Here is a 20953-nt window from a genome sequence, read left to right on the forward strand (position 1 = left end):
AGTGGGATAAATGCTGGCTGGTATGCCAACCGCTAGAACTCAGGAAGCTGTATGATTCTGGGACTTAAGTGAATATTTGAAAAGCAATTTGAAGTGAATCAATTAATTTTAAAACCTTAACTCTTAATATAATGCAAATCATATTCAAAATCACTAGCCACATAGTGGTAAGTAAATTTTTAAGTACATGGATATTTGTTTTAATGCCATCCTGAATTTCTCTTGTGCTTATGATAGTGCATCCTCAGCTCTCTCTGTTTTCACATTTTTTTTTTTTTTTTAACTGTAATGACAACCTTCTTCAGCAGCTATATTGTCCTGTACTCTGGAGTATAAAGCACATATATTTTTAAAATTCTGTCATCAGCCTTTAGTATTTGTCAGTGGAGAAGGCAATATAACCTAAAGCAATTTGTATCAAAAAGGAACTGAGCAATATCATTAATCGGCTATTTTATTTTTAATTCTGGATAAATTTTAAAAGGTACATATTATTGCATTCTAGGGAGAAGGTGAGAAGAAGGTAGATATCCTAAGTAATGAGACCCTGTGGCTAAATCATAGAATTTTCCTTAATATTTTTTCAAGATAGGTTTATGGAGGTGGCAAGGTTAGGTGGAAAGGTCTGGGTTTGGGCTGAAAAACTTGCTCAGTCATATAGGAAAGCAAGCAATTTACTAGAGAATATGAAAGAATTCCATTATAATAAAAGGACTTTAGAAAATCTGAGTAGATAAAAATTAAGGCATGCATGCCTGGTAGAAATACATGCATGTGTAGAAATGAATTGGTAAATTGTTCAGGAGCAGTCCATCTATGTGCAAATGTCTTCTGCGTATTCCAGCACTGTTCGGAAGGTTGGGTTATCACAATTGTATGACAGCCAGCTGTGAAGCACAAACTTGCTTGAGGCTGGTGTACCACCCACATCATATTTAGGAAAATCTGTGCAATTTTCCTTCACAGATTTCAGCTCTGACCTTGGTATTGTAGATTGTTGCCTTTATCCTTATTTGGTCTCTTCACTTCTTATATTGTAATAAATGTGCTTATATACTATCAATATATGTATAATTAATCTGTTGAATTTCTGTGTACATTTGGAACCCAACAAAAGCATGAGAAAGTATGTCATAAAGCAACAATAGTGTAAGATAAGAATAATAAATGTGACATAATAAAATTCTATGTTCTCTTGTCCGAGCAACTGATTAAAAAGATAGTCACTATTTTTTCATTCTCAAAGGACTAATATTGAGAAGATTTTTTTTGTTAACTCAATAAAACTAAACATCTAAAACTCAATAATTAGCATAGGTATTAAACAGGGATGACTAAAATAAGAAATGATATAGTAAAACATGCAGCTTTTTGTTGCAGAGGACTCATGCTGTGCAGACATTAAAAGTTTCAACCCAGTTATCATGCATAAAGATTAACTTAATTCCATTCTAATCTGTGAACACATTTTTTACTTAGTCTGTTAAACCAAGTTATCTCTATTAAAACCCAGTCTTTGTAATACTACTACAGCACAGGGATAGTCTTAGTGCTAGAAAAAATTATGAGCAAGACAAAAGCCTTAGACACTCTCTCTGTCTCTGACTTATATAAATATTAATTCACGTATTCTGAATTGCTGAAATGTATTTCTGAAGAGCTAGAAAGCATCATTACAGGTGGAATAACTTGGAAAAAGAAAAACACAGGTAATTAAAATAAATACAAATCTTTGCTTACAAAACAGTTAATAAAGCAGTTGCCTCTACAGGCAACTATTCTAACAGTATCAGATACATATCCTTTATAATGAAATGTGATGCTGTTCAATAAGGCATATTATTGGAAGATGTTTTATTTTGATTTCTGGAAATTCCTCAGAAACTCTAGTTCCTAAGCCACTTTTCAAAAATCAGATTTAGGCATTTATATCCAAAAAGTTGTTGCAGATATATGCCTTGAGGAAAGTCAAAAGCATTTGTAATCAAAACATTGTGGGGTTTGTAGGTGGTGCTTAATTAGGACATTGAATTAGAACATAGAAGTGTGAAAAGTTTTTAATATAGCAGCAAGTAAGGTTACAAGCAGTAGGGGTTCTATTCTGTTGTCTAACCATATGTGTCTTGTGTCATTTGAGATGCCTGAGGGCATACCTCCGGGCACCCAGCTGCTGGTCTGTAAGGGCACAGGTCTCCTTTATGTCCTGTGTCATATTTGCCAGTTCCCTGTGGATGTCTCAGATGCCTGAGGGCTTCTCACGTGGCACTAGCTACCTATATTTAGGCAACTGAACTGAGCCCTAAAGAGCTAGACATTATTGAGAAAGCATATTTGCTTCTCTATCAGTGTTGATACACCAGAAGAGCAAAAAAGAGTAACTCTTCTAAACAGAATGTTTCAGGAGGTGTCAAATTGCACCTCAAACTTTGAAGGACTAAATATTCTCAGAAATTCTAAATGTTTTAAAAGAATCGTCTCCGTGGTCACTTTTCCATTGCTGATTGCTGCAGTAAATGCATGCTTATATTTAAAAACAATAAAATCATGGTTCTTAAATTAGCTGAAGTTTGTGAAATAGCTTAACTGTCACCAAGTATTTTTAGTGTAGCATTTTTTGTTCTATTTGGTACCCCAAAATAATGCCTTCCTTACCATCGTTTCTCAGTGTCAAAGGTGTAGGAGGACTCAAAACTCTGGCATTTGTCACTGTGTTTTTTACCAAGCATATATAGCTGCCAACATCAGATGTTTGCACCTTGGAGATGTAGAGATTGCCCGTCTCCTGAGAGATGAAGCGTCTGCTATCTTCTGCCACAAAAGATGGGAATTCATTAAATACCCAACTATAGATGATTTCTGAAAGAAAACAGAAAAATAAAACAATTACAGAAAAAATATTGCGTATTACTATTGGATACATCCAATCTATTTTCAGTAAATTGATTTAAATAATCCAGAAAAATCAAAAGCTAAAGTCTTTTGATTGTTTTTGGTTGGTTGCTCTAGAACTGAAGAAGAGGAGTTTTTCTTTCCTTGGGATTTTAGAGGTGGCATAGGCACTGAGCCCACACATTCCCTAGAGGATAGAATTTGTTCAAGAATATTACTTAAATATTCAACAGACTCACAAATCATTCTCAAAATATTATATGATTCCCACTTCTTATCCTTTAAGTCAAGCCAGAAATAATATACAAAACACTAATTTATCTACATGTTCAACTTTTCGGTGAACGTGACACTTCCCATAGAGCTAGCGATGACTCTTTTCATGTGTGTGGATAACTAATTTTATTCTGAACATCTACTTTTTTTAAAATCAACAGATTTTTGAAGATGTTCAACCCACCTTTCAGAGTATATTACTGCACCGTAATTCCATTTTCTTCTAAATCTGCTTCCCTGAAGAGTCTCAGAACCCTGCCTATCATGCAGCTTAAAACTCTAGGATCAAAAACTAATTCCTTAAACTAAATGTACCAAGTGCTATACCTCATAATCTGACAGATCAAAGGCTAATCAAAGTGTGTTTTTTTTTTTTCTAAATGATAATCAAAGCCAGTGTCTTGGATCTTATTTTTATCCTGTGAATCATTGTATACACCTGAAAAGTATATACAACCATAATAACTGGCTGAGAAAAAGCGATAATTGCCTATTATTCGGTATGAGATTATACTATGGTTTATTACAAATCTAGATACATTGATGGCTTTACATTAGAAGTGTCAGTAAAGTTAATAAGATTCTTATTTTTCACAGTTTCATTACCTTTTCACCTTTTTCATACTTTAAAAAATATTCTTTACTTATTAAACTAACACATTAGCTATGAGGCAGCCTCTATAATCTTCCCCTCTGATATTCTTGGAAGAGCTGACTCTAAAATCAGAAAAGCTAAGGCTAGTTCAGGCATATAAAGTCACTGCTACTGCTCCAAGATGCAGACTGCTTCACTAAGTTCCAAGTTTTTAGACACTAATTGGTTGAGTGACTATTATCAGCTTCAGCAGCGATATGAAGATAGCAATCTCACATATATTAGTCTGGTTCTATCGTACATTTATTCTCACTGTACTAATAATGCCTTCTTGACAGAAAGTTAGTTGGAGAAGAAAAGGATCAAAGGGGTGAGAGGAAACGCCACAAACTTTCAATTTTCCATGTACCTTGCTTCTAATGATAGGAGAGGAACTGGTATAGTTGTTCAGGGTACCAGAAGTATGCAATACGTTAAAATCCTAACTAAATATATGCCACTGCAAGGTATGCAGCTTGACTGTAAGTATTTCCAATTAATTAGTCCTTTCTGTTCTTATCTTGTAATGTTCCCTGACATAGGGTGGTCAGAAAGGAATGGAAAACCATGCTGACCAGTTTCTCAGTCAATGTAAACCAACAGTGCAAGCAGCCATGTAGAGAGAAAGGATGATTTGGGTCAGTTTTGAAGAAACTCAATCTAGTTTTGAAGTCACATGGAAATTTTCACATGAAAAAACATAGTAGTAGTAAAAAAATGCAATGTTAAAGGTTTAAACATATTTAGCAGACAGTATGAGTACTTTTCCAAACAGACAATTAAGTCAGACACATTGGCTTTTTACTTAAAACCCTTTTTCAGATATAATTGCAATTCTGAGTGGTTATACAGGACCCTAAGGTATTCCGGGCTCACAAAGAGCTCTCAGAATGTTCAAAATTTCCTCTTCTGCTATGTTGCAGGCAAAATACTAATTAATCCAAAATAATTGTCTCTCAAAATTTCAATGCCACATTTTGCTATGTTGTCTTATCTGGAAGAAATGATTCATGATAGCATAAAATGATATAAAGTGATGATGAACATACAAGTTCAAGGAAAGTGCATTGGTTTTAATTAAGACACCTGTTACCAATTCAAATGGAAAGCAATTAGTCTCACTAATTGCTTTGGCTTAAAAGTGGTTCAACCCAAATATAAAGCAGTCATCACTGTGGGTTCATTGGCAGTTCAAGTAGAACAGAATTTACTCAATCAGTACCCTAAAACACACCCAATTAATTATTAATTTATTAATTAGAATTACTGCTAAGGAATGGATTTCAGGCAATAAATTTTTGCGACTTTGAGAAAATGGAATACTTGGTCTAAACTGATGCTGACTCTGGAGGGATATTGTCATTTTGTCATCTGCCAGATAATGTTTGCTGTCAAAATATGTGATTAATGGGTAGTGAGAAAAAAGTAATATAGCATCTGCCAAATCTTTATCTAAAACTCTAACCATTTATGCTATTATACTGAAATGAATGTTTTTATTTATGCATCTCTACAGCTTCTGTGTTTCTGCCAAGAGCCCATACTCCAAAACACAAGTAGAAATACTAACAACTTACCTCCGAACAGTGTTAGCCCACTGACATTGAAGGAATTACTTACTCTTTTCATTTATAAATATAAAACTTTGGGAATACACTTTCAAAGACCCAAGATCCAGACTTTGGATAACTTTTAGGAAGCACCTGAATGCTCGTTTGAACTGATCAGGAATTCTGAACCTTTCATTTGCAGGTGAAAAGCCCCTTTGCACTTTATGAAGTTTCTCTTCTATTAGACCTGTTTAAGGAATTCAGCAGACTCTGAAATACAATTCTGAATGTTACGTCTTTACAGTGTGCGTAGGCTTCAGTGGAAATATACTGATCTCATGGAAACTGTGAAATTTTCACTGCATGCTTTGCAGAACAATCAGAAGCAACCACAGCTGGCTTGGGATCTGGGGACCCAACAGTTTTTAGCTGACAGAAATAGATGGATGATCTTGCAGAAGTGATTTTACAAAAGTGTGTTAAGGGAACCACTGCAATAATGGGAAAATAGGTGTACCTTGACACTGATCCATTGTACAAATCTCTCAGATTTCTAAATTTGCAGCCCTGGTAGAGGATGAAACACTAGCTGGTTTTCACATTCTGGGACTCCAGCTGTTCCCAGTTTGCATACCAGGAAAATTAAAATTTAGGGTTCTTAAATCATATGATAGCTGATGAAAGTTGTCCAGGTAAAAAATACTTTGTTTTTTACTTTGGTTTTTTTCCTTTTCTTTCTGAAAATATTGTGCATAAGTGAGTACCCTAGTGATTAGAATGAAATCTAAAGGAATAGCTAATAAAGAATAAATCAATGTTTTAAAATGTTGCTGTCTATTTTTTAAGTCAAATATTTGTCTACAGCACCTGCACATCAAAGTAGTCTACAACAATGGTGAACATGTTTCAGCAGTCCAGCATAGGAGTAAGTGTAAGCTACAACAGAGAAGTCTTACAGTGAAGTATTCTCTATAGTCCCCCTCTTACAAAATGGTAAACTGAGATGAGTGAACCTTTTGGAATTTAGATCAAGATCTGTAAGACCAAATGGAAGACACTTTCACTGCAGGTTACTGCAGTTGCTAGTGAACTTCAAGCTTATATTTTTTTTATACCAGTTAATATTAAAAGAGCTTAGACAATATCATTATACTAAACAAAGAACACAACAGTCAGTGCATTAATTTTTTAATATCAGACTAAGCTCCAGAGTTGCGTCTCAAGACTGAGAGGCAGATAGCACTGCATCTGAGGAGATTTTGAAGCTAAAAGTCATTACTTCCAAAATTTAAATAGCCAAGCTCTACCTACAACCATAAGATCTGGAAGTAATGGCTCTAGGTATGGGAAAAACTATAATGTGGCTGAGTAAATGGTTTCTCCATGCTGTCCTCATTTTGCTGTCAATAGGAAAATAAAAGTTTTGATGAAAATAGAAAACTGTGAATACTGCAATATGTAGAAGTTCAGAGTACTTTTCAAGATTATATACTGTGGTTATTTTTTATTTTTATGGCCATCTATTTTATTTTTAATATGACAGCTATGCCAAAACCACAAAGATGATGCGGAGCCCTTTCTAGAAATTACAGTTGACTGCCAACAGAAAACAAACTTTTATGTAGATAATATTCATCAACACATCTGGAAACACAGAGAGTTAAAAGCAGAAAAATTATGAATTATAGAGGTAGTTGCAAATTGGCATTCTCCTGTGGCACTGGATGAAGGATTCTTCTGCTAAATGTAATATGTAAGTTCTGTTCTACACAAAGTTTTGGTGTGAAAACTATTTAAGTCATTTTGATGGCAGCAAAGCTTGCATTTCTTTTTATGAATGACCAGCCATGTTTACAGGAAAATCTCTCCCAAGAGCTTTGTGTCTGTTTTCTGAAGGTCATTTTGGAAAGCCTTCTAAATGCCTAACTTTTTTTTGTGTTTTATTAAAGACTTTTTCATGTGCTATGTGGGTGAAAATGTGGGTCACTTGATGATAAATTAGTGAGAAGAGCACATCAATCTCCTGCCAAGATGAATTTGTGGAGTGAAATTTTGTGTACTATTATTTCTTAAATGATTTTAGTAGATTATTTTCTCTGCCTCACAACACTAATTCCTAAACTGTCACCATTTGACATATTTCCCATAATGGATAAAGCTCGAATACTGACACATCAGCATTTTTATTGTGTATCTGGATTTATCTTTCTGATGCAGAAAGTGTTGCCATGGTGATGCAAAAGTCTTACTGCCATTGGGGGTCATGAACAAATGACCCCATAGATGTTGCAACAACATGAGCTGTGTAGAGACATTCAGATATCTCCAAACATTCACTCTATGCTTGTTAATGTCTGAATATTTTCCAGATTTTCTTCAAGGCTTTTGTCTTGAGAAACTGCTTGTTTTATCTTTTTAACATTTAGACTTGGGATAGTCTTTTCATTAGTCCTGCCAGCTAAGTGTTACTGCAGGTGGCATGTGCAGCTGTAACAAGAATGGCACCATAATAGCTCCTTTAAGACCACCTAGAACCTAGCTGTACAGTCCATAATAATTGCTAAATAATCATCTTTTATTCTTTAAGGATAGAAAATACAAACACCTCCCACAATTACACTTTTGCTGAGTTACAGCATTCGCACCAGAAAGAAGTCTGGTTTGTATCTTCTTTTTCTGATATAGTGGGAGACATAATAGTCTATGTCCTCCGGGATCCAGCTGGGAAAATAGATTTCCCTTACTGTCTGTTTAGGATTTTCTCTGATGACTCCAGTTCCACAAGATGGCAGTACCTGATGAATAAACGGCACTGGTTCCTCATGACAACCAAAATCTGAAATAATCTGGCCACTTCTACAGAAATTGTTCTTCATTTTTGTTCTTCTCCATTTGTTATTAGAGAAAAGCAGCAAAAAGTTCACTCAATATTAGGGACAGAAGTTACTATACATAGGCATAAACCATGTAATTTGCCTGCCACTCAGAATATTCAGTTTAAACAAAACAAGTCATCAAGAAAAAATATAAATATATAAATAAATCTCCCTTGCTGAAAATATAAAACCTTATTTTATCTCTAGCCTAGTTTTAAACTTCATCCTCAGATTGCTATCCAGGTATTCTGTGTACCAGCCAGCCACAGAGTATAAAAGTGCAATATGCCACAGTCTCTAATGATGGAGTACACTTCACATTTCGGGGGTGAGGAGAACACTTCTTTTTAGCTAAGACAAATGAGAACAACTGGTTGAGCCTCCAGCCTCCCACCGCAAACAGATAAATAATTTCAGTGTATTTCTTTGTGCTGCTGTAGCTTGTTATCAGTGCTCATTAATCCTCCAAGAAAATATTTAATGAAGGTAATTTATTTGTTGCATAGTAATGCACCCACATAACACAAACAGATATTGTCTATTTATCAACTAGCAATGAAATTGCTTCTTTTCTGCTCTGGGGGCTCTGTATCTACTACTCACTCATCTGAAACAGAATCCTACCAATCACATATTTGTCTTTGTTCAGATTTAATTTCTGTGATAAATCTTCAAATATTTTCTTTGTTATAACCATTTACACAACCAATAACTAAAAATATGGTAGGAAAGGGACGTGCACTGTAGGGACTGATTTTATACTCGAAAGATGCAAATATTTTATTGTCATCACTAACATAGCCTAGGAAATCTCATTTGTACATTTGGCATACATGAAATGTAGCAAGTCATTGCAACCTATCCCTCTGAGTAAGAAGTCGAGCAAAGCGGGCAGGAGACCTGCATGGATGAGCAAGGAACTCCTGGCCAAACTCCAGCAGAAGAAGGAAGTGTACAGAATGTGGAAAAGGGGACAGGCCACTTGGGAGGAATACAGGGACGTTGTCAGAGTGTGCAGGGATGCGACAAGGAAGGCTAAGGCCCATTTGCAACTAAATCTGGCAAGGGATGTCAAGGACAACAAGAAGGGCTCCTTCAAATAAATCAATAGCAAAAGGAAGACTAGGGAAAACGTGGGCCCGCTGCTGAATGGGGCGGGTGCCCTGGTGACGAAGGATATAGAGAAGGCAGAGTTATTGAATGCTGCCTTTGCTTCAGTCTTCACTGCTAAGGCCAGTCCTCAGGAATTCCAGGCCTTGGAGACAAGAGAGGAAGGCTGGAGAAAGGAAGACTCTCCCCTGGTGGAGGAGGATCAGGTTAGAGATCTTTTGTCCAAACTGGACATCCATAAATCCATGGGCCCTGACGGGATGCACCCACGAGTGCTGAGGGAGCTGGCGGATGTTATCGCTAGGCCACTCTCCATCATCTTGGAAAGGTCCTGGAGATCAGGAGAGGTGCCTGAGGACTGGAAGAAAGCCCATGTCACCCCAGTCTTCCAAAAGGGCAAGAAGGAGGAGCCAGGAAACTCCAGGCCTGTCAGCCTCCCCTCCATCCCTGGAAAGGTGGTGGAACAGCTCCTCCTGGAGGTCCTCACAGAGCATCTGGAGGACAAGAAGGTGATCAGGAGTAGTCAGCATGGATTCACCAAAGGGAAATCCTGCTTGACCAACCTGCTAGCCTTCTCTGATGGAGTGACTGGCTGGGGAGATGAGGGCAGAGCAGTGGATGTGGTCTCCCTGGACTTCAGCAAGGCTTTTGGCACTCTCTCCCATCCCATCCTCCTAGGCAAGCTCAGGAAGTGTGGGCTGGATGAGTGGATGGTGAGGTGGATTGAGAACTGGCTGGATGGCCGAGCTCAGAGGGTTGTGGTGAATGGCGCAGAGTCAAGTTGGAGGCCTGTGGCTAGTGGTGTCCCCCAGGGGTCAGTGCTGGGTCCAGTCTTGTTCCATGTATTCATCAATGACCTGGAAGAAGGGACAGAGTGCACCCTCTGCAAGTTTGCTGATGAGACTAAACTGGGGGGAGAGGCTAACACACCAGAAGACTGTGCTGCCTGGATAGGCTGGAGAGCTGGGCAGAGAGGAACCTCCTGAAGGTCAACAAAGGCAAGTGCAGGGTCCTGCACCTAGGCAGGAATAACCCCATGCACCAGGACAGGCTGGGGGCTGACCTGCTGGAAAGCAGCTCTGCGGAGAAGGACCTGGGAGTGCTGGTGGACAACAAGTCAAGCATGAGGCAACAACGTGCCCTTGTGGCCAAGAAGGCCAGTGGTCTCCTGGGGTGCATTAGGAGGAGTGTTGCCAGCAGGTCGAGGGAGGTGGTCCTGCCCCTCTCCTCAGCCCTGGGGAGGCCTCACCTGGAGTACTGTGTCCAGTTCTGGGCTCCCCAGTCCAAGAGAGACATGGTGCTTCTGGAGAGAGTCCAGCGGAGGGCTACAAAGTTGATGAGGGGACTGGAGCATCTCTCCTATGAAGAAAGGCTGAGGGAGCTGGGCCTGTTCAGCCTGCAGAAGAGAAGACTAAGGAGGAATCTGATCAACGTGTATAAATATCTGAAGGGAAAGTGTCAAGAGGATGGGTCCAGACTCTTCTCTGTGGTACCCAGCAACAGGACAAGAGGCAATGGGCAGAAACTGAACCACAGGAAGTTCCATCTGAACCTGAGGAAAAACTTCTTCCCTGTGAGGGTGGCAGAGCATTGGAACAGGTTGCCCAGAGAGGTGGTGGAGTCTCCTTCGCTGGAGATAGTCAAAACCGATCTGGATGTGATCCTGGGCAATATGCTCTAGAGGACCCTGCTTGAGCAGGGAGGTTGGACTAGATGATCTCCAGAGGTCCCTTCCATCCTAAACGATTCTGTGATTCTGTAATAATAATCTCGGATACCCTATAGGTAACACATCCCCTAGTGCATCCTAGAATAACACTAAGTATTCAAATTTCTATAGTTTACATAAAATATTTATATATTTTATTATATACACACTATGTTAATATATATTATATTATAAAATACTAGTATAATATAATGTCATATGATATCATATAATATACTTTTAAATTAAGTACTAATCAGTTATTCCTATTTTTCTGTCTGTATAATTGATTTTTTTTTTTGGTAAGTGTAATACTTTGAACTTTGTTGAATGTTGTGTTACTAATTTCAGTCCAGTTACTGATTTCTTTGGATTCTCATTCTATGCTCTTCAAATATTGTAGTCTCTTGCAGCTAGGAGTCATTCACAAATGCTAAATATATCTTTCTTTCCGCTAGCCCACTCACACTTTCAAAGATAAAAATTATTTTAAGTTAGATATGATTTGTCTTGACAAATCCATACTGTCTATTTCTTATCACTTTATTATCATCTTAGTGCTTATAAATTGAGTGTTTAATAACATATTGCAGTAAGTTTCCAGAACTCAAAGTCAGCCTCATGATAGGCCCTCCTTTACGTTTCAAAATAATTTTTGAGTTACAGAATGGTTGAAATGTATACATTTTTTAATTTTGAAACAAAACTGATTAGGGAAGCAAAATGTTGGGAAGGGGAATCTTTGGCTAGCAAGGCTGATGACCTACAAATAGGGAATTATAAAAACAGTTTAAGACCCCAAATAAGAATTCCAAAGACAAGTTTACTATTATTATTTATTTATTATTAGGTAGCAAAGGATATCAATATTAATGAATTTAAGTCTTGAAGTGCCCAATATAAATTGAAGTGCTACCTTTTATACCATAACAAGTAATGCAGGTGTCACTGCATAATGTTGTAATATTTTCTATAGAAGCAGAAAAAAATGGATAGCAATAAAGTTAGACAGCCTAAATAATCATCACCAGAGAACTTGAGTTCAGAACTTAAGAATTAGCTCTGCGGCTTTTTTCAATACTACTGATTTTATAGAACTATTGGAACATTAGCAATTTCCAGAGACAAGAAAAGAAGCTAATTTTGTCCCTTCATTTAAGAAAATTAATCAGGAAGATCCATATCATTATAGGTTCACCACCTTCAATCTCAGATGAAATTACTGAATAACTGATATGAGACTCTATTAATATCAAATTAAAAGAGTGAGATGTAATTAACAATATTGGAGGAAAATAAATCTGGTCAAATTAACTCAGTATATGTTTATTTTTTATTGATAAAGACTGCAAAATTTTTGTAATAAATCTACACCTCATTTTTTATAAAAATACTCATTGATTATTAAAAATTGGAATGATACAAAAACTAATATGTTGCGTATTGAAAAGAATAAAAGCTGATTGCAAACCGTGCTCAAAATGATCAATTTTGATCTTGTTCTGGAGTTTTTTGTCCTCTGCTGCTCAATATTTTAAATTGTTAAAAAACAAAGCAATACAGGTGTAATCATTGATCACGGGAGATATAAAACTTGGTGGTGAGAAATGTGCAGGACAAGTGACTGATAAACTCAATTTGGATTGCCCGTTATTTCTAGAACCTTTTTCTGATGTATATGTGTTGGATACCCAGTAACACAGAATGATTATTTCTTAATAATACGTATGAACGAACTATTTTCCTCATATAAAAAGTGTGGCATTGCAAAATACTGAAAAAACTGTTTCCTGCTGAGGAAAACACATCACTGTACAGAATATTCATGTGAGAGAACAATTTTTGCTTTCTGGCAAAATATCCAATAGTTTTTAAAGCAGTAAAGTAGTTATTCCTTTCATCCTCCCTCTGACTCCTAAATTGATTTTCAAATGCTAAAAAGAAAAAAAAAAGCAGTATAAATCACACAGTGTCCCTGATGCTCAAGGTCTAGTAGTCAATTCCTTCCAGGTATATTTTCTAGGCTTAAATGTGCCAAGGAATGGGTCTTCTGTCACATCCTTCTGAAGACAATGGAATATGTGAACATATGGTTCAGACGGTAACATGAAACCAAATTTGTAGTCCCCAAAATACATTTTTTTATTTATTAAGGATGAAAATGACAGGTGATTTTTTAATCTCAATTCAAAAAGAAAGTGCAGATGAAGAGGGAGATACATGTCACGTTAGCAAACTGCCTTAGCATGCTGATAACACTGCTTAATGTGTTGTACAAATAAACCACTACAAATAACCCCACCAGCAATCAATCATTTAGAATTTAACAGTGTAGAGCCTGTAACTCTTACCTGTTTTTACATATAGACAATATGTGCTTGAGTCTCTGAGTACGTTGTTCTGCACTACTGGAAACCCAGTGAACTGCTTCCATCCATCTTCTACTTGTCACATAATAGTTATTTAGAGATAATACATAGCTTTTTTTTTATTAAGCTTACATAGCTTAATACATAGCTGCTGTCTTTCTTCCAGCCTACGGCAGTGTCGCGTGATTATAATCTCTCCTCAGTCCCTTAGCACTAGCAGTCAAAGTGACACCTGATGTGTCACACTTTATGTATATCATATGGAAAAAGAAGATACTTTTCCAACTCTCTCTGAATTTTTTTTTTCTAAAAGAAATGTCAATAGTAAAGGAATGCAAACCACAAGCAATTTTACTCCCTCTTGTGCTGAGTATGTGTATAGTTTTCATAATATAAATTATATTTTTCAAAGCCCTTTTCATTTTAGAGGTGAAGCATGATTTTGTAAAGATACTAGATAGGGGCTGTAAATCAATGCACTTCTAAGCTTATGACATTTTCTAAGTAGTCTTGGGCCAGTCACATGATTGCCATTAACCTCTGAAAAATGAAGCAGTGCTCATTCTTTTCAACCTGCACTTGCCAGAGCTGAATAAAAGCTCTTTAGAATTGAAACTATATGGTAGTTTGCAAGATCTGTGCTAAATTCCATTTTCTCTACAAAATTCAAAGTCAGCTAAGTTCCTAAATGCCTCATCGATAAGATTCTGAAACTGAGATATCTTAAATGGGACTAATTGTAAACTTGGAAAAAATGTGCCCCTTTCAGAATTCACAAGCTGGGCAGGCAAAATTTGGGGCATCTAAAACTGATCACTTTTGAAAAATTTGATATAGCTTCTAAAATTTGGTGACTATGGCTCTTAAGTTATAGGGTTATATTCAGACACCTAACCCAGCTATTCTAATACCTGCTTAGCAGGCATGGGAGATGATTCAGCTATTCAGGCTTACAAAAAAAGCAGAGGCGAAAAACAGATTGATTCAGAGGTACTAAGCATCTCTCATCTGCAAATGGGTTCCTCCATGACTCTATTGACTAAGCAGGAAAGTGAAGGACTGCTCACTCACCTCTTACTATTCTGGTTTCATTGGTTTTTTTTTCTTCCTGTTTTTGCTTTTTCTCACCAAAACATGCAAAATCCCCAACCCTTTCAGTTGCATCACTAGTCTTGCCGGGGATTTTAGTCAGTATGCTGCCTCAGGGTGGAAAAGTAGGAAACATGCACAAATGCAAAAACACAGCATGCGCATGCAGAAACACAGGCCACCACTTCTTTGTCTGAGAGGCCAGTGGGAGCAGAAAGGGGTTCATCTGCAATTTTCATAAACATATGTCTAACTTTCCTCCTGTCTCTTGCTTCTTACTGACCTTTTTTTTTGACTATAGTAAATTAAAAATGGATGGATGCAACTTCTGGTTATTTGCTATAGTGTACCCAGCAATAGGCTTCAGCAAAGCTTTGGGGCCCTCTAAAAGAGATGAGCCTGATCCCATTCCTCACCCCCATGAAGTCCCAGATTTCTTTCATCTGATATGGAAAGAGTAGGCAGAGCTGAGTCCTGGTGACTGGCAAGTCCTCCTGAACTCCAGTACTGAAGTGGAGAAGCTCTAAACCAGCCTACTGGCCAGCAACACTGATAGAAAGGTCTCAGAAGTAGGGACCCCTCCACCCTGTAGGGACCTTGCTCTCACAGCCTTTAATCTTGCAACAGAATTGGGGTGACTGACCCAAGGTATTAAAGGACCCTGTGCTTCTGCAGAAAAGGCCAAACTGAGACAGACGCTTTATTGATATTATCTATATCCTTCTTTCTGTTCTCTGCTTCTTCATGAATTTTCATCCCTCCAGTCTCCAAGGGAAGACTTAATTACTAAAAGAAGAAAAGACCATGAAAATAACACTTCAGTAAACCTATAAATGAAGTGAAATTGTCCAGCGACAGATTCTCTGCTGTAAGATAATAGCATCATCACAACAGGAATTGTATTAACTGGCTAATGAAGTCATCAGATATGATTTTAACAACCTTGGGACATAGCATGAGAGCAGAGGAGACAGAAATAGCCAAGCAAATCATCAGCATTAAGTGTGGTATTAATTATTACATTGTTAAAAAGATGGCATTGTGACCAAATGAAAGCAGCATTGCACAGTTGCTGCTGTGGAAAACATCTTTTCTTGTCAGAAAATAAAGGCTGCACATTTGCTACTGTGCAGTGGTCCAAGTTTAGCTATAATCACTCAAACTTTACTCTGACTTCTATGACATTATGCTTATATCTATTCAGTCTTTTTCTCCTTGATAAACCAAGCAATTGCCTTTGAAACCTTTATGGTTAAATTATAACAACCTTCATTTCAGTTACTATTGTATTGGACGGGAAAAACATGAACTGAGTAACAGCAACTGGGATTTGAATGGGTTAAAATATATGTGTATAGTGTGCATACCCTCACCCATGCATATATTTATAAATAATTTTTAGTTTCTACCTTGAAAAAGTGAAAACTGAACACCAAACTGAGAGTTGTTTCCCTATAGCTTCTTTGACCTGGACCAGACTTCCCAAACTGATTAAATAAGGCTATACGCAAATCCATGGCTAGGCAACCCCTGCAACACCTCAAAGGTTTGTACAGTCACCTTCATAACATATCATATAGCAAATTACTGAAATTTTTCATACAGAGAATCTCGTTAAAAGCATCTTGCAGAGCTAAAATTGATTCAGTCTAGAGTTTTCTTCTTCAGAGTCAATACTGACCTCCTAATACCTTCAATACCAAGTAGTCACCTCTACCAGAATCACCATTAAACTGAGTTAATCATGCCTAATCTGTGGACAGTTATCAATTGCATTTTCAAAAAAAAAAAAAAATCCATTGGTCTCATCCTTTTTAAATCTCTTAAGATTTTCCCACAAGAGTAATGGAGAGAAAAAGCTAGACTCCAGAGCTTTAGAAGTAAATCATTTCTCATCTTCTCCTTCCTCTTATCTTATGCTTCCCCTTGTTTTAGCTATCTTATCAGCATTATATTTCTGGCACCTTCTCCTTAGTTATATTGATTAACATGTACATGCTGTCTTTCTTGTTATTCTTTTCTGTGGCATGTAGTAAAGAGGTAACTGGGATTAATTAGGGATTTTGTTCTTTAAACAAAATAGATTTTCTGACATTTCACTAACTGACATGTTTATAAAATTTTGTTGTTCTAGCTACCACTTTCGTAAAACATCAGAACTAAATAATAAATGTATTCTAATAGAAAGAATATTGCAAGTGAGTCAATTTTGCAAGAGCCCTATACCAAGAGCTGCTGTGTATTATTCAATCTTAAATCTATTAATGCTCGGCCTCTGCTATTTTAACGGTCATATAGACTGTACCATGAAAAAAGTTTTTGCAACTCTGCCTCCTACTTTAAAATAACTGTTGCAGAAATCTTGATGTGATACGATGAACATACATTTCTGTTAAACCTGGCAGGATAATGCCATCTTGTTTAATCACTAGATTGTGGATTTCCTGATAGTTATGTCTAATTTGCTTGGACATATCAGTAACAGGCTAGTAACTTGTCCCTAGGGAAAAGGAGCTTGCCCATTACAGAAATTTTCCCTCATTATTGTCCCGTTTGTCAAGCTCTAAAGAAGTAGCCACATATGGTAGATGCCTGAAAGGCAATAAAGCATGAGTTTGAGGGCCAACATACTCAATGAATTTTTAAAATTAATTAATCTCCTGTGCTTCATCCCTCTTCTCTTGGTATCTCCTCTCACTTTGATTCCCCTGAACTGGCAGGTGAGGTAATATTTGTTGACACTAGCAACACTGTTAAACAACAGCACACGTCCCTTAAGCAGAGCCTTGTCAGCGCTGCCCATTCATCCAGCATTGTGTGCTGGCTTAATTGGGCAAGGTCAACCAGTTTTCCTGCACTAGATTTTCATGGTCCCTGGGGCGAAAAACAGTTCCAGTGAGTGATCCAGTGAGTCTAGGGCCACTAAAGTTTCAGTGCCTAGCATAGCTTAACGCATTTTTTGAATTAGGAATGGGGATGATATATCAACCGTGACAACGTTTAGAAAAGTTCTAAAACCCTACCAAACTGCATGCTCCTTGCGGCAATTGGATCAGCAATGCATTTTCTTTAATTTAATTACTTTTCAAATTAGTTTTAAAAAGAATAATCTGGACTTCTATATGAAGAAATTGAATAATAACTGTTTAGCCATATTCCTATTATAAACATATTGCCTAGAATTTAGGGCACATTCAGATCATTAAGATGTAATTAAAATTTGATAACAACATATTGCCAACAAATTGGGAGTATCTTGCCCTGTTTCCTCATCGGCAAACATAGTTTGCTGCAACACTACCCTACAGAAAATTCTACCCTTCCAAAACTCTTAAATTTCATAGCCTCAAATGCATGCATTGCCTTCAACAAGATTGAGAAAGGAAACACTAGAAAGTGCCCCAGGGAAGTCAGCAGCAAAATTACTGGTCATATATTGAGTAATGAAAGGACCATGGAAGAAAAAAATGAGAAGTTAATTTTGTTTGTTCATTCCATAATGAAAACTACAGGCATAGTCATCAATCAGTTGCACAGATAACGAATACAGATTGCTATATTGAGCCATGTCAGGGGCCATGGACTTTCCCTTTAATGATAACTCACATGGGAATTAGCATTATTAGACAAGAAAGTTTCAAAAGCAGCTCAGTAAGCTAGTAAAAGTGATAAAGTAGGGAATGCAAGAGATGATAACATCTCTGTGATTCTTTCAGGAAAAAATGTGGGTGAGGAGAGATGGCCCCATGGCATGGCCATTAAGCCAGAATTAGGACAAGAATGTAGAGTTTAAAGGACGGAATACTTGTCTCCTAACTTTTATTTTTCTCTCGTTATTGAAAAACAAAGTTCAAGTTTAGTTAGTATTCAGTTAAAGTCAAATAAATGCAAAAAAAATAATAGAACCTAGGAGGATGGTGGAGGTATCCTTCAACTTATGATAGCCAACTCATTCAACTGCTGAGTGTGGCTCTTGAAGTAGTACTTTAAAAACATTTTATATTTATATTGTGATAATTTGTTTGTTTTGAGCACGCAGAGAAGGCAAACACAAAATATATCATCTTCTCTCATATACATGACATATCAAGATTTATTAAAGCAACTTGTCTATACTGTATGGTCAGCAATCATTTTCAGCATTGCTAGTTAAATGGGTTATAGCTTAATTAAGCATTACCTCCAAAAGTTAATTTCAGTAGGTGAAGAAAAACATATTATGGCATGCATTTATAAGAGAAACAAAATTTCAACTTTTTGCAAGGTTCAGGGCAGAGATTTGCCTTCCATTTAAACATTAATATAGTGCTGTTTTGGAAAAAAATAAAGTGGTCCTCCAAATCTTACTTCAGCCAGAACAGGAAGAAGGGTGAGGACATTTGACAGTTCTACCTTCCCAGGAAGCCTGGTAGTTAGGAGGTGGTAGTTATGTTTGGAGGTGAAATGATATATTTGCCACCACCAGTGTCACAAATATAAGCTCTACAAACTAATAATGAAAGGTACTGACTGATGAATAAGTTCTGCTTAGCTTGAAGAAGATGGATGCATGATGTGTTCAGCTGACCTTTTGGTAGTACTGTGAATGGACATGCTTTGACAGGAACCAGTTATTCACAAGGGAGAGGGGAAATCTTTCTCCTACACACTGCTTTACTAGAAGCAGGGTACATGTTACACAGTTTCCTATGTTAAAGTTGTCCACAAATTTGAAAAAAAAAATTATCATAGAAAAGAACTATATTTTAGTTGACTATTTAATACATAAGAATTATACCAATGTCACAAATCATGGTCAGGAAGAAATGTCATCTGTAGTGACAAGTTAACATGATGGAGTAACACACAGTCTTGTCTACGGAGTAAGATGGAGATTCAGAGCTCTAAGTTCATGCAGGCCTCCTATGATTTTGAAGAAATTAGTAATGGCTAGATTCACTTAAAAGACTGAAACTCTAATACTGTCCGCTAAGATGCCGTATTGCATGGCTGGATCCTGGAACTGAAACCACATCCTTAAGACAAGCACGTACCCTTCCAATGAACAGAGAAGGAACTGCATTCACAAAAGCCAGTTCAGTAAGCAGAGAAAGCCAGAAGGTATATGTATGCCTTCAAAGCAGAGTTTGGTGCAGCCTGCATGCAGATACCTGAACTTTCTGTAAACAAGCTAATAAGCATGCTGAAAGCAGTCTAGCCGAGATATAAGAAGCTTGTTATCATAATTAATTTGCCTGGAGAAGTCTACACCTCTGTACTTGAATGAGGTCATTTAGAGCCTGCCCTGTTATTTCTATGCATAATTTGCACAGCAGAGGCCGAATCTGAGAAATTCTGACTAGAGAACTTGTTTACCATTTGAACATATCTGAGCTATTTCTTAAATCTTATTCCTTCAAGATGATATTTCTAAGCTGTAGAGAACTCTTTATATCAAACCAGAATCCTTAGCCAAGGATTTTCTTCTAAAACAAGGTATGACAGAGTTGTCCATTTCCAAACAAGCTACGGTTGTTTTGATTTTACTTTAACTGTGGGATGGCAGTCTCTCTATGTATCAGCCCGTCTATAAAATGACACTTTGCTATATAGAAGGGATGTTGTGAGGCTAAATAGATTATGAAAGGCTGACATGTACTCTCAGGTGTATATTCATATTAATCTAGGATTACCACCTAGTATTTACTATAATCTTCCTTAGGCATTAGTGATATTGACTTGAGCCGGGATATCTGAACTACTGCCCTTCATCTGGATTTGGTTTCCTACTTGTAGCCGAGGTAAAGCCCAAAGCTGCAGCTTTAATGCAAACATAACTTTCACATTCCTTTTGCAGAGACTCAGCAGTGAGTAGTGATTGATTTGTATATACTTCCAAAGTGCTTTTCTGTATACTTCCAAATTATGCACAAATAGGAACTCAATAAACTTAAAAAAAAAAAACACTTAAAAAAGCAGCTTAAAAAATTCATTATTTGACTGACTTTTTACAGATAATATGAGAACAAGGACAGCTATGTAGGAAAAAAGCGGCCTAGGCAAAGCTTCTTGGATCTTGATATTTTAAAGAGTTTTGTTTTAGCAGCTCACTATTTTAGCAAAACACTATGCAGACATCCAGAAGATGCAATCTCGATAGCCCTTGCAGCCCTTGCATCATCTCCTGTGATGCATTTCTCATGAAATCTACAGTTTTATAACACTAAATTGGAGGCATAAAGATGTAGCCTATAACACAGTTTCCAAACTGAGTAAAATCAGATTTATCCTTTAGAAAGAGATAAAAGAGTTACAATTTAACATCTGTAGGGATGTTATCTTGAAAGATTATGAAGCAATGTTTTTTTCCAGATGGCTGCATCCCTTTGAGGCAGGAGGGAGCATGCGTCTGCTTTCCATGCTTGCAGAGTGTAGTATATAAACACTGTTCTAATTCTAACAATAAGAATCTT

General features: G+C 37.0%; 1 protein-coding gene across 5 annotated transcripts in view; it reads right to left on the reverse strand.

The window, feature by feature from the left end:
- The window catches only part of CNTN5 (contactin 5), a 656947-nt gene that overhangs the window by 180281 nt on the left and 455713 nt on the right, over nucleotides 1–20953 (reverse strand). For all 5 annotated transcript variants that reach the window (XM_068930406.1, XM_068930402.1, XM_068930403.1 and 2 more), the window contains one exon: nucleotides 2653–2856. In XM_068930406.1, the coding sequence (XP_068786507.1) occupies nucleotides 2653–2856 (204 nt within the window). The remainder of the gene's footprint in view (nucleotides 1–2652; nucleotides 2857–20953) is intronic.

This window comes from Struthio camelus, chromosome 1 (assembly GCF_040807025.1).
Source record: "Struthio camelus isolate bStrCam1 chromosome 1, bStrCam1.hap1, whole genome shotgun sequence".
Lineage (NCBI taxonomy): Eukaryota > Metazoa > Chordata > Aves > Struthioniformes > Struthionidae > Struthio > Struthio camelus.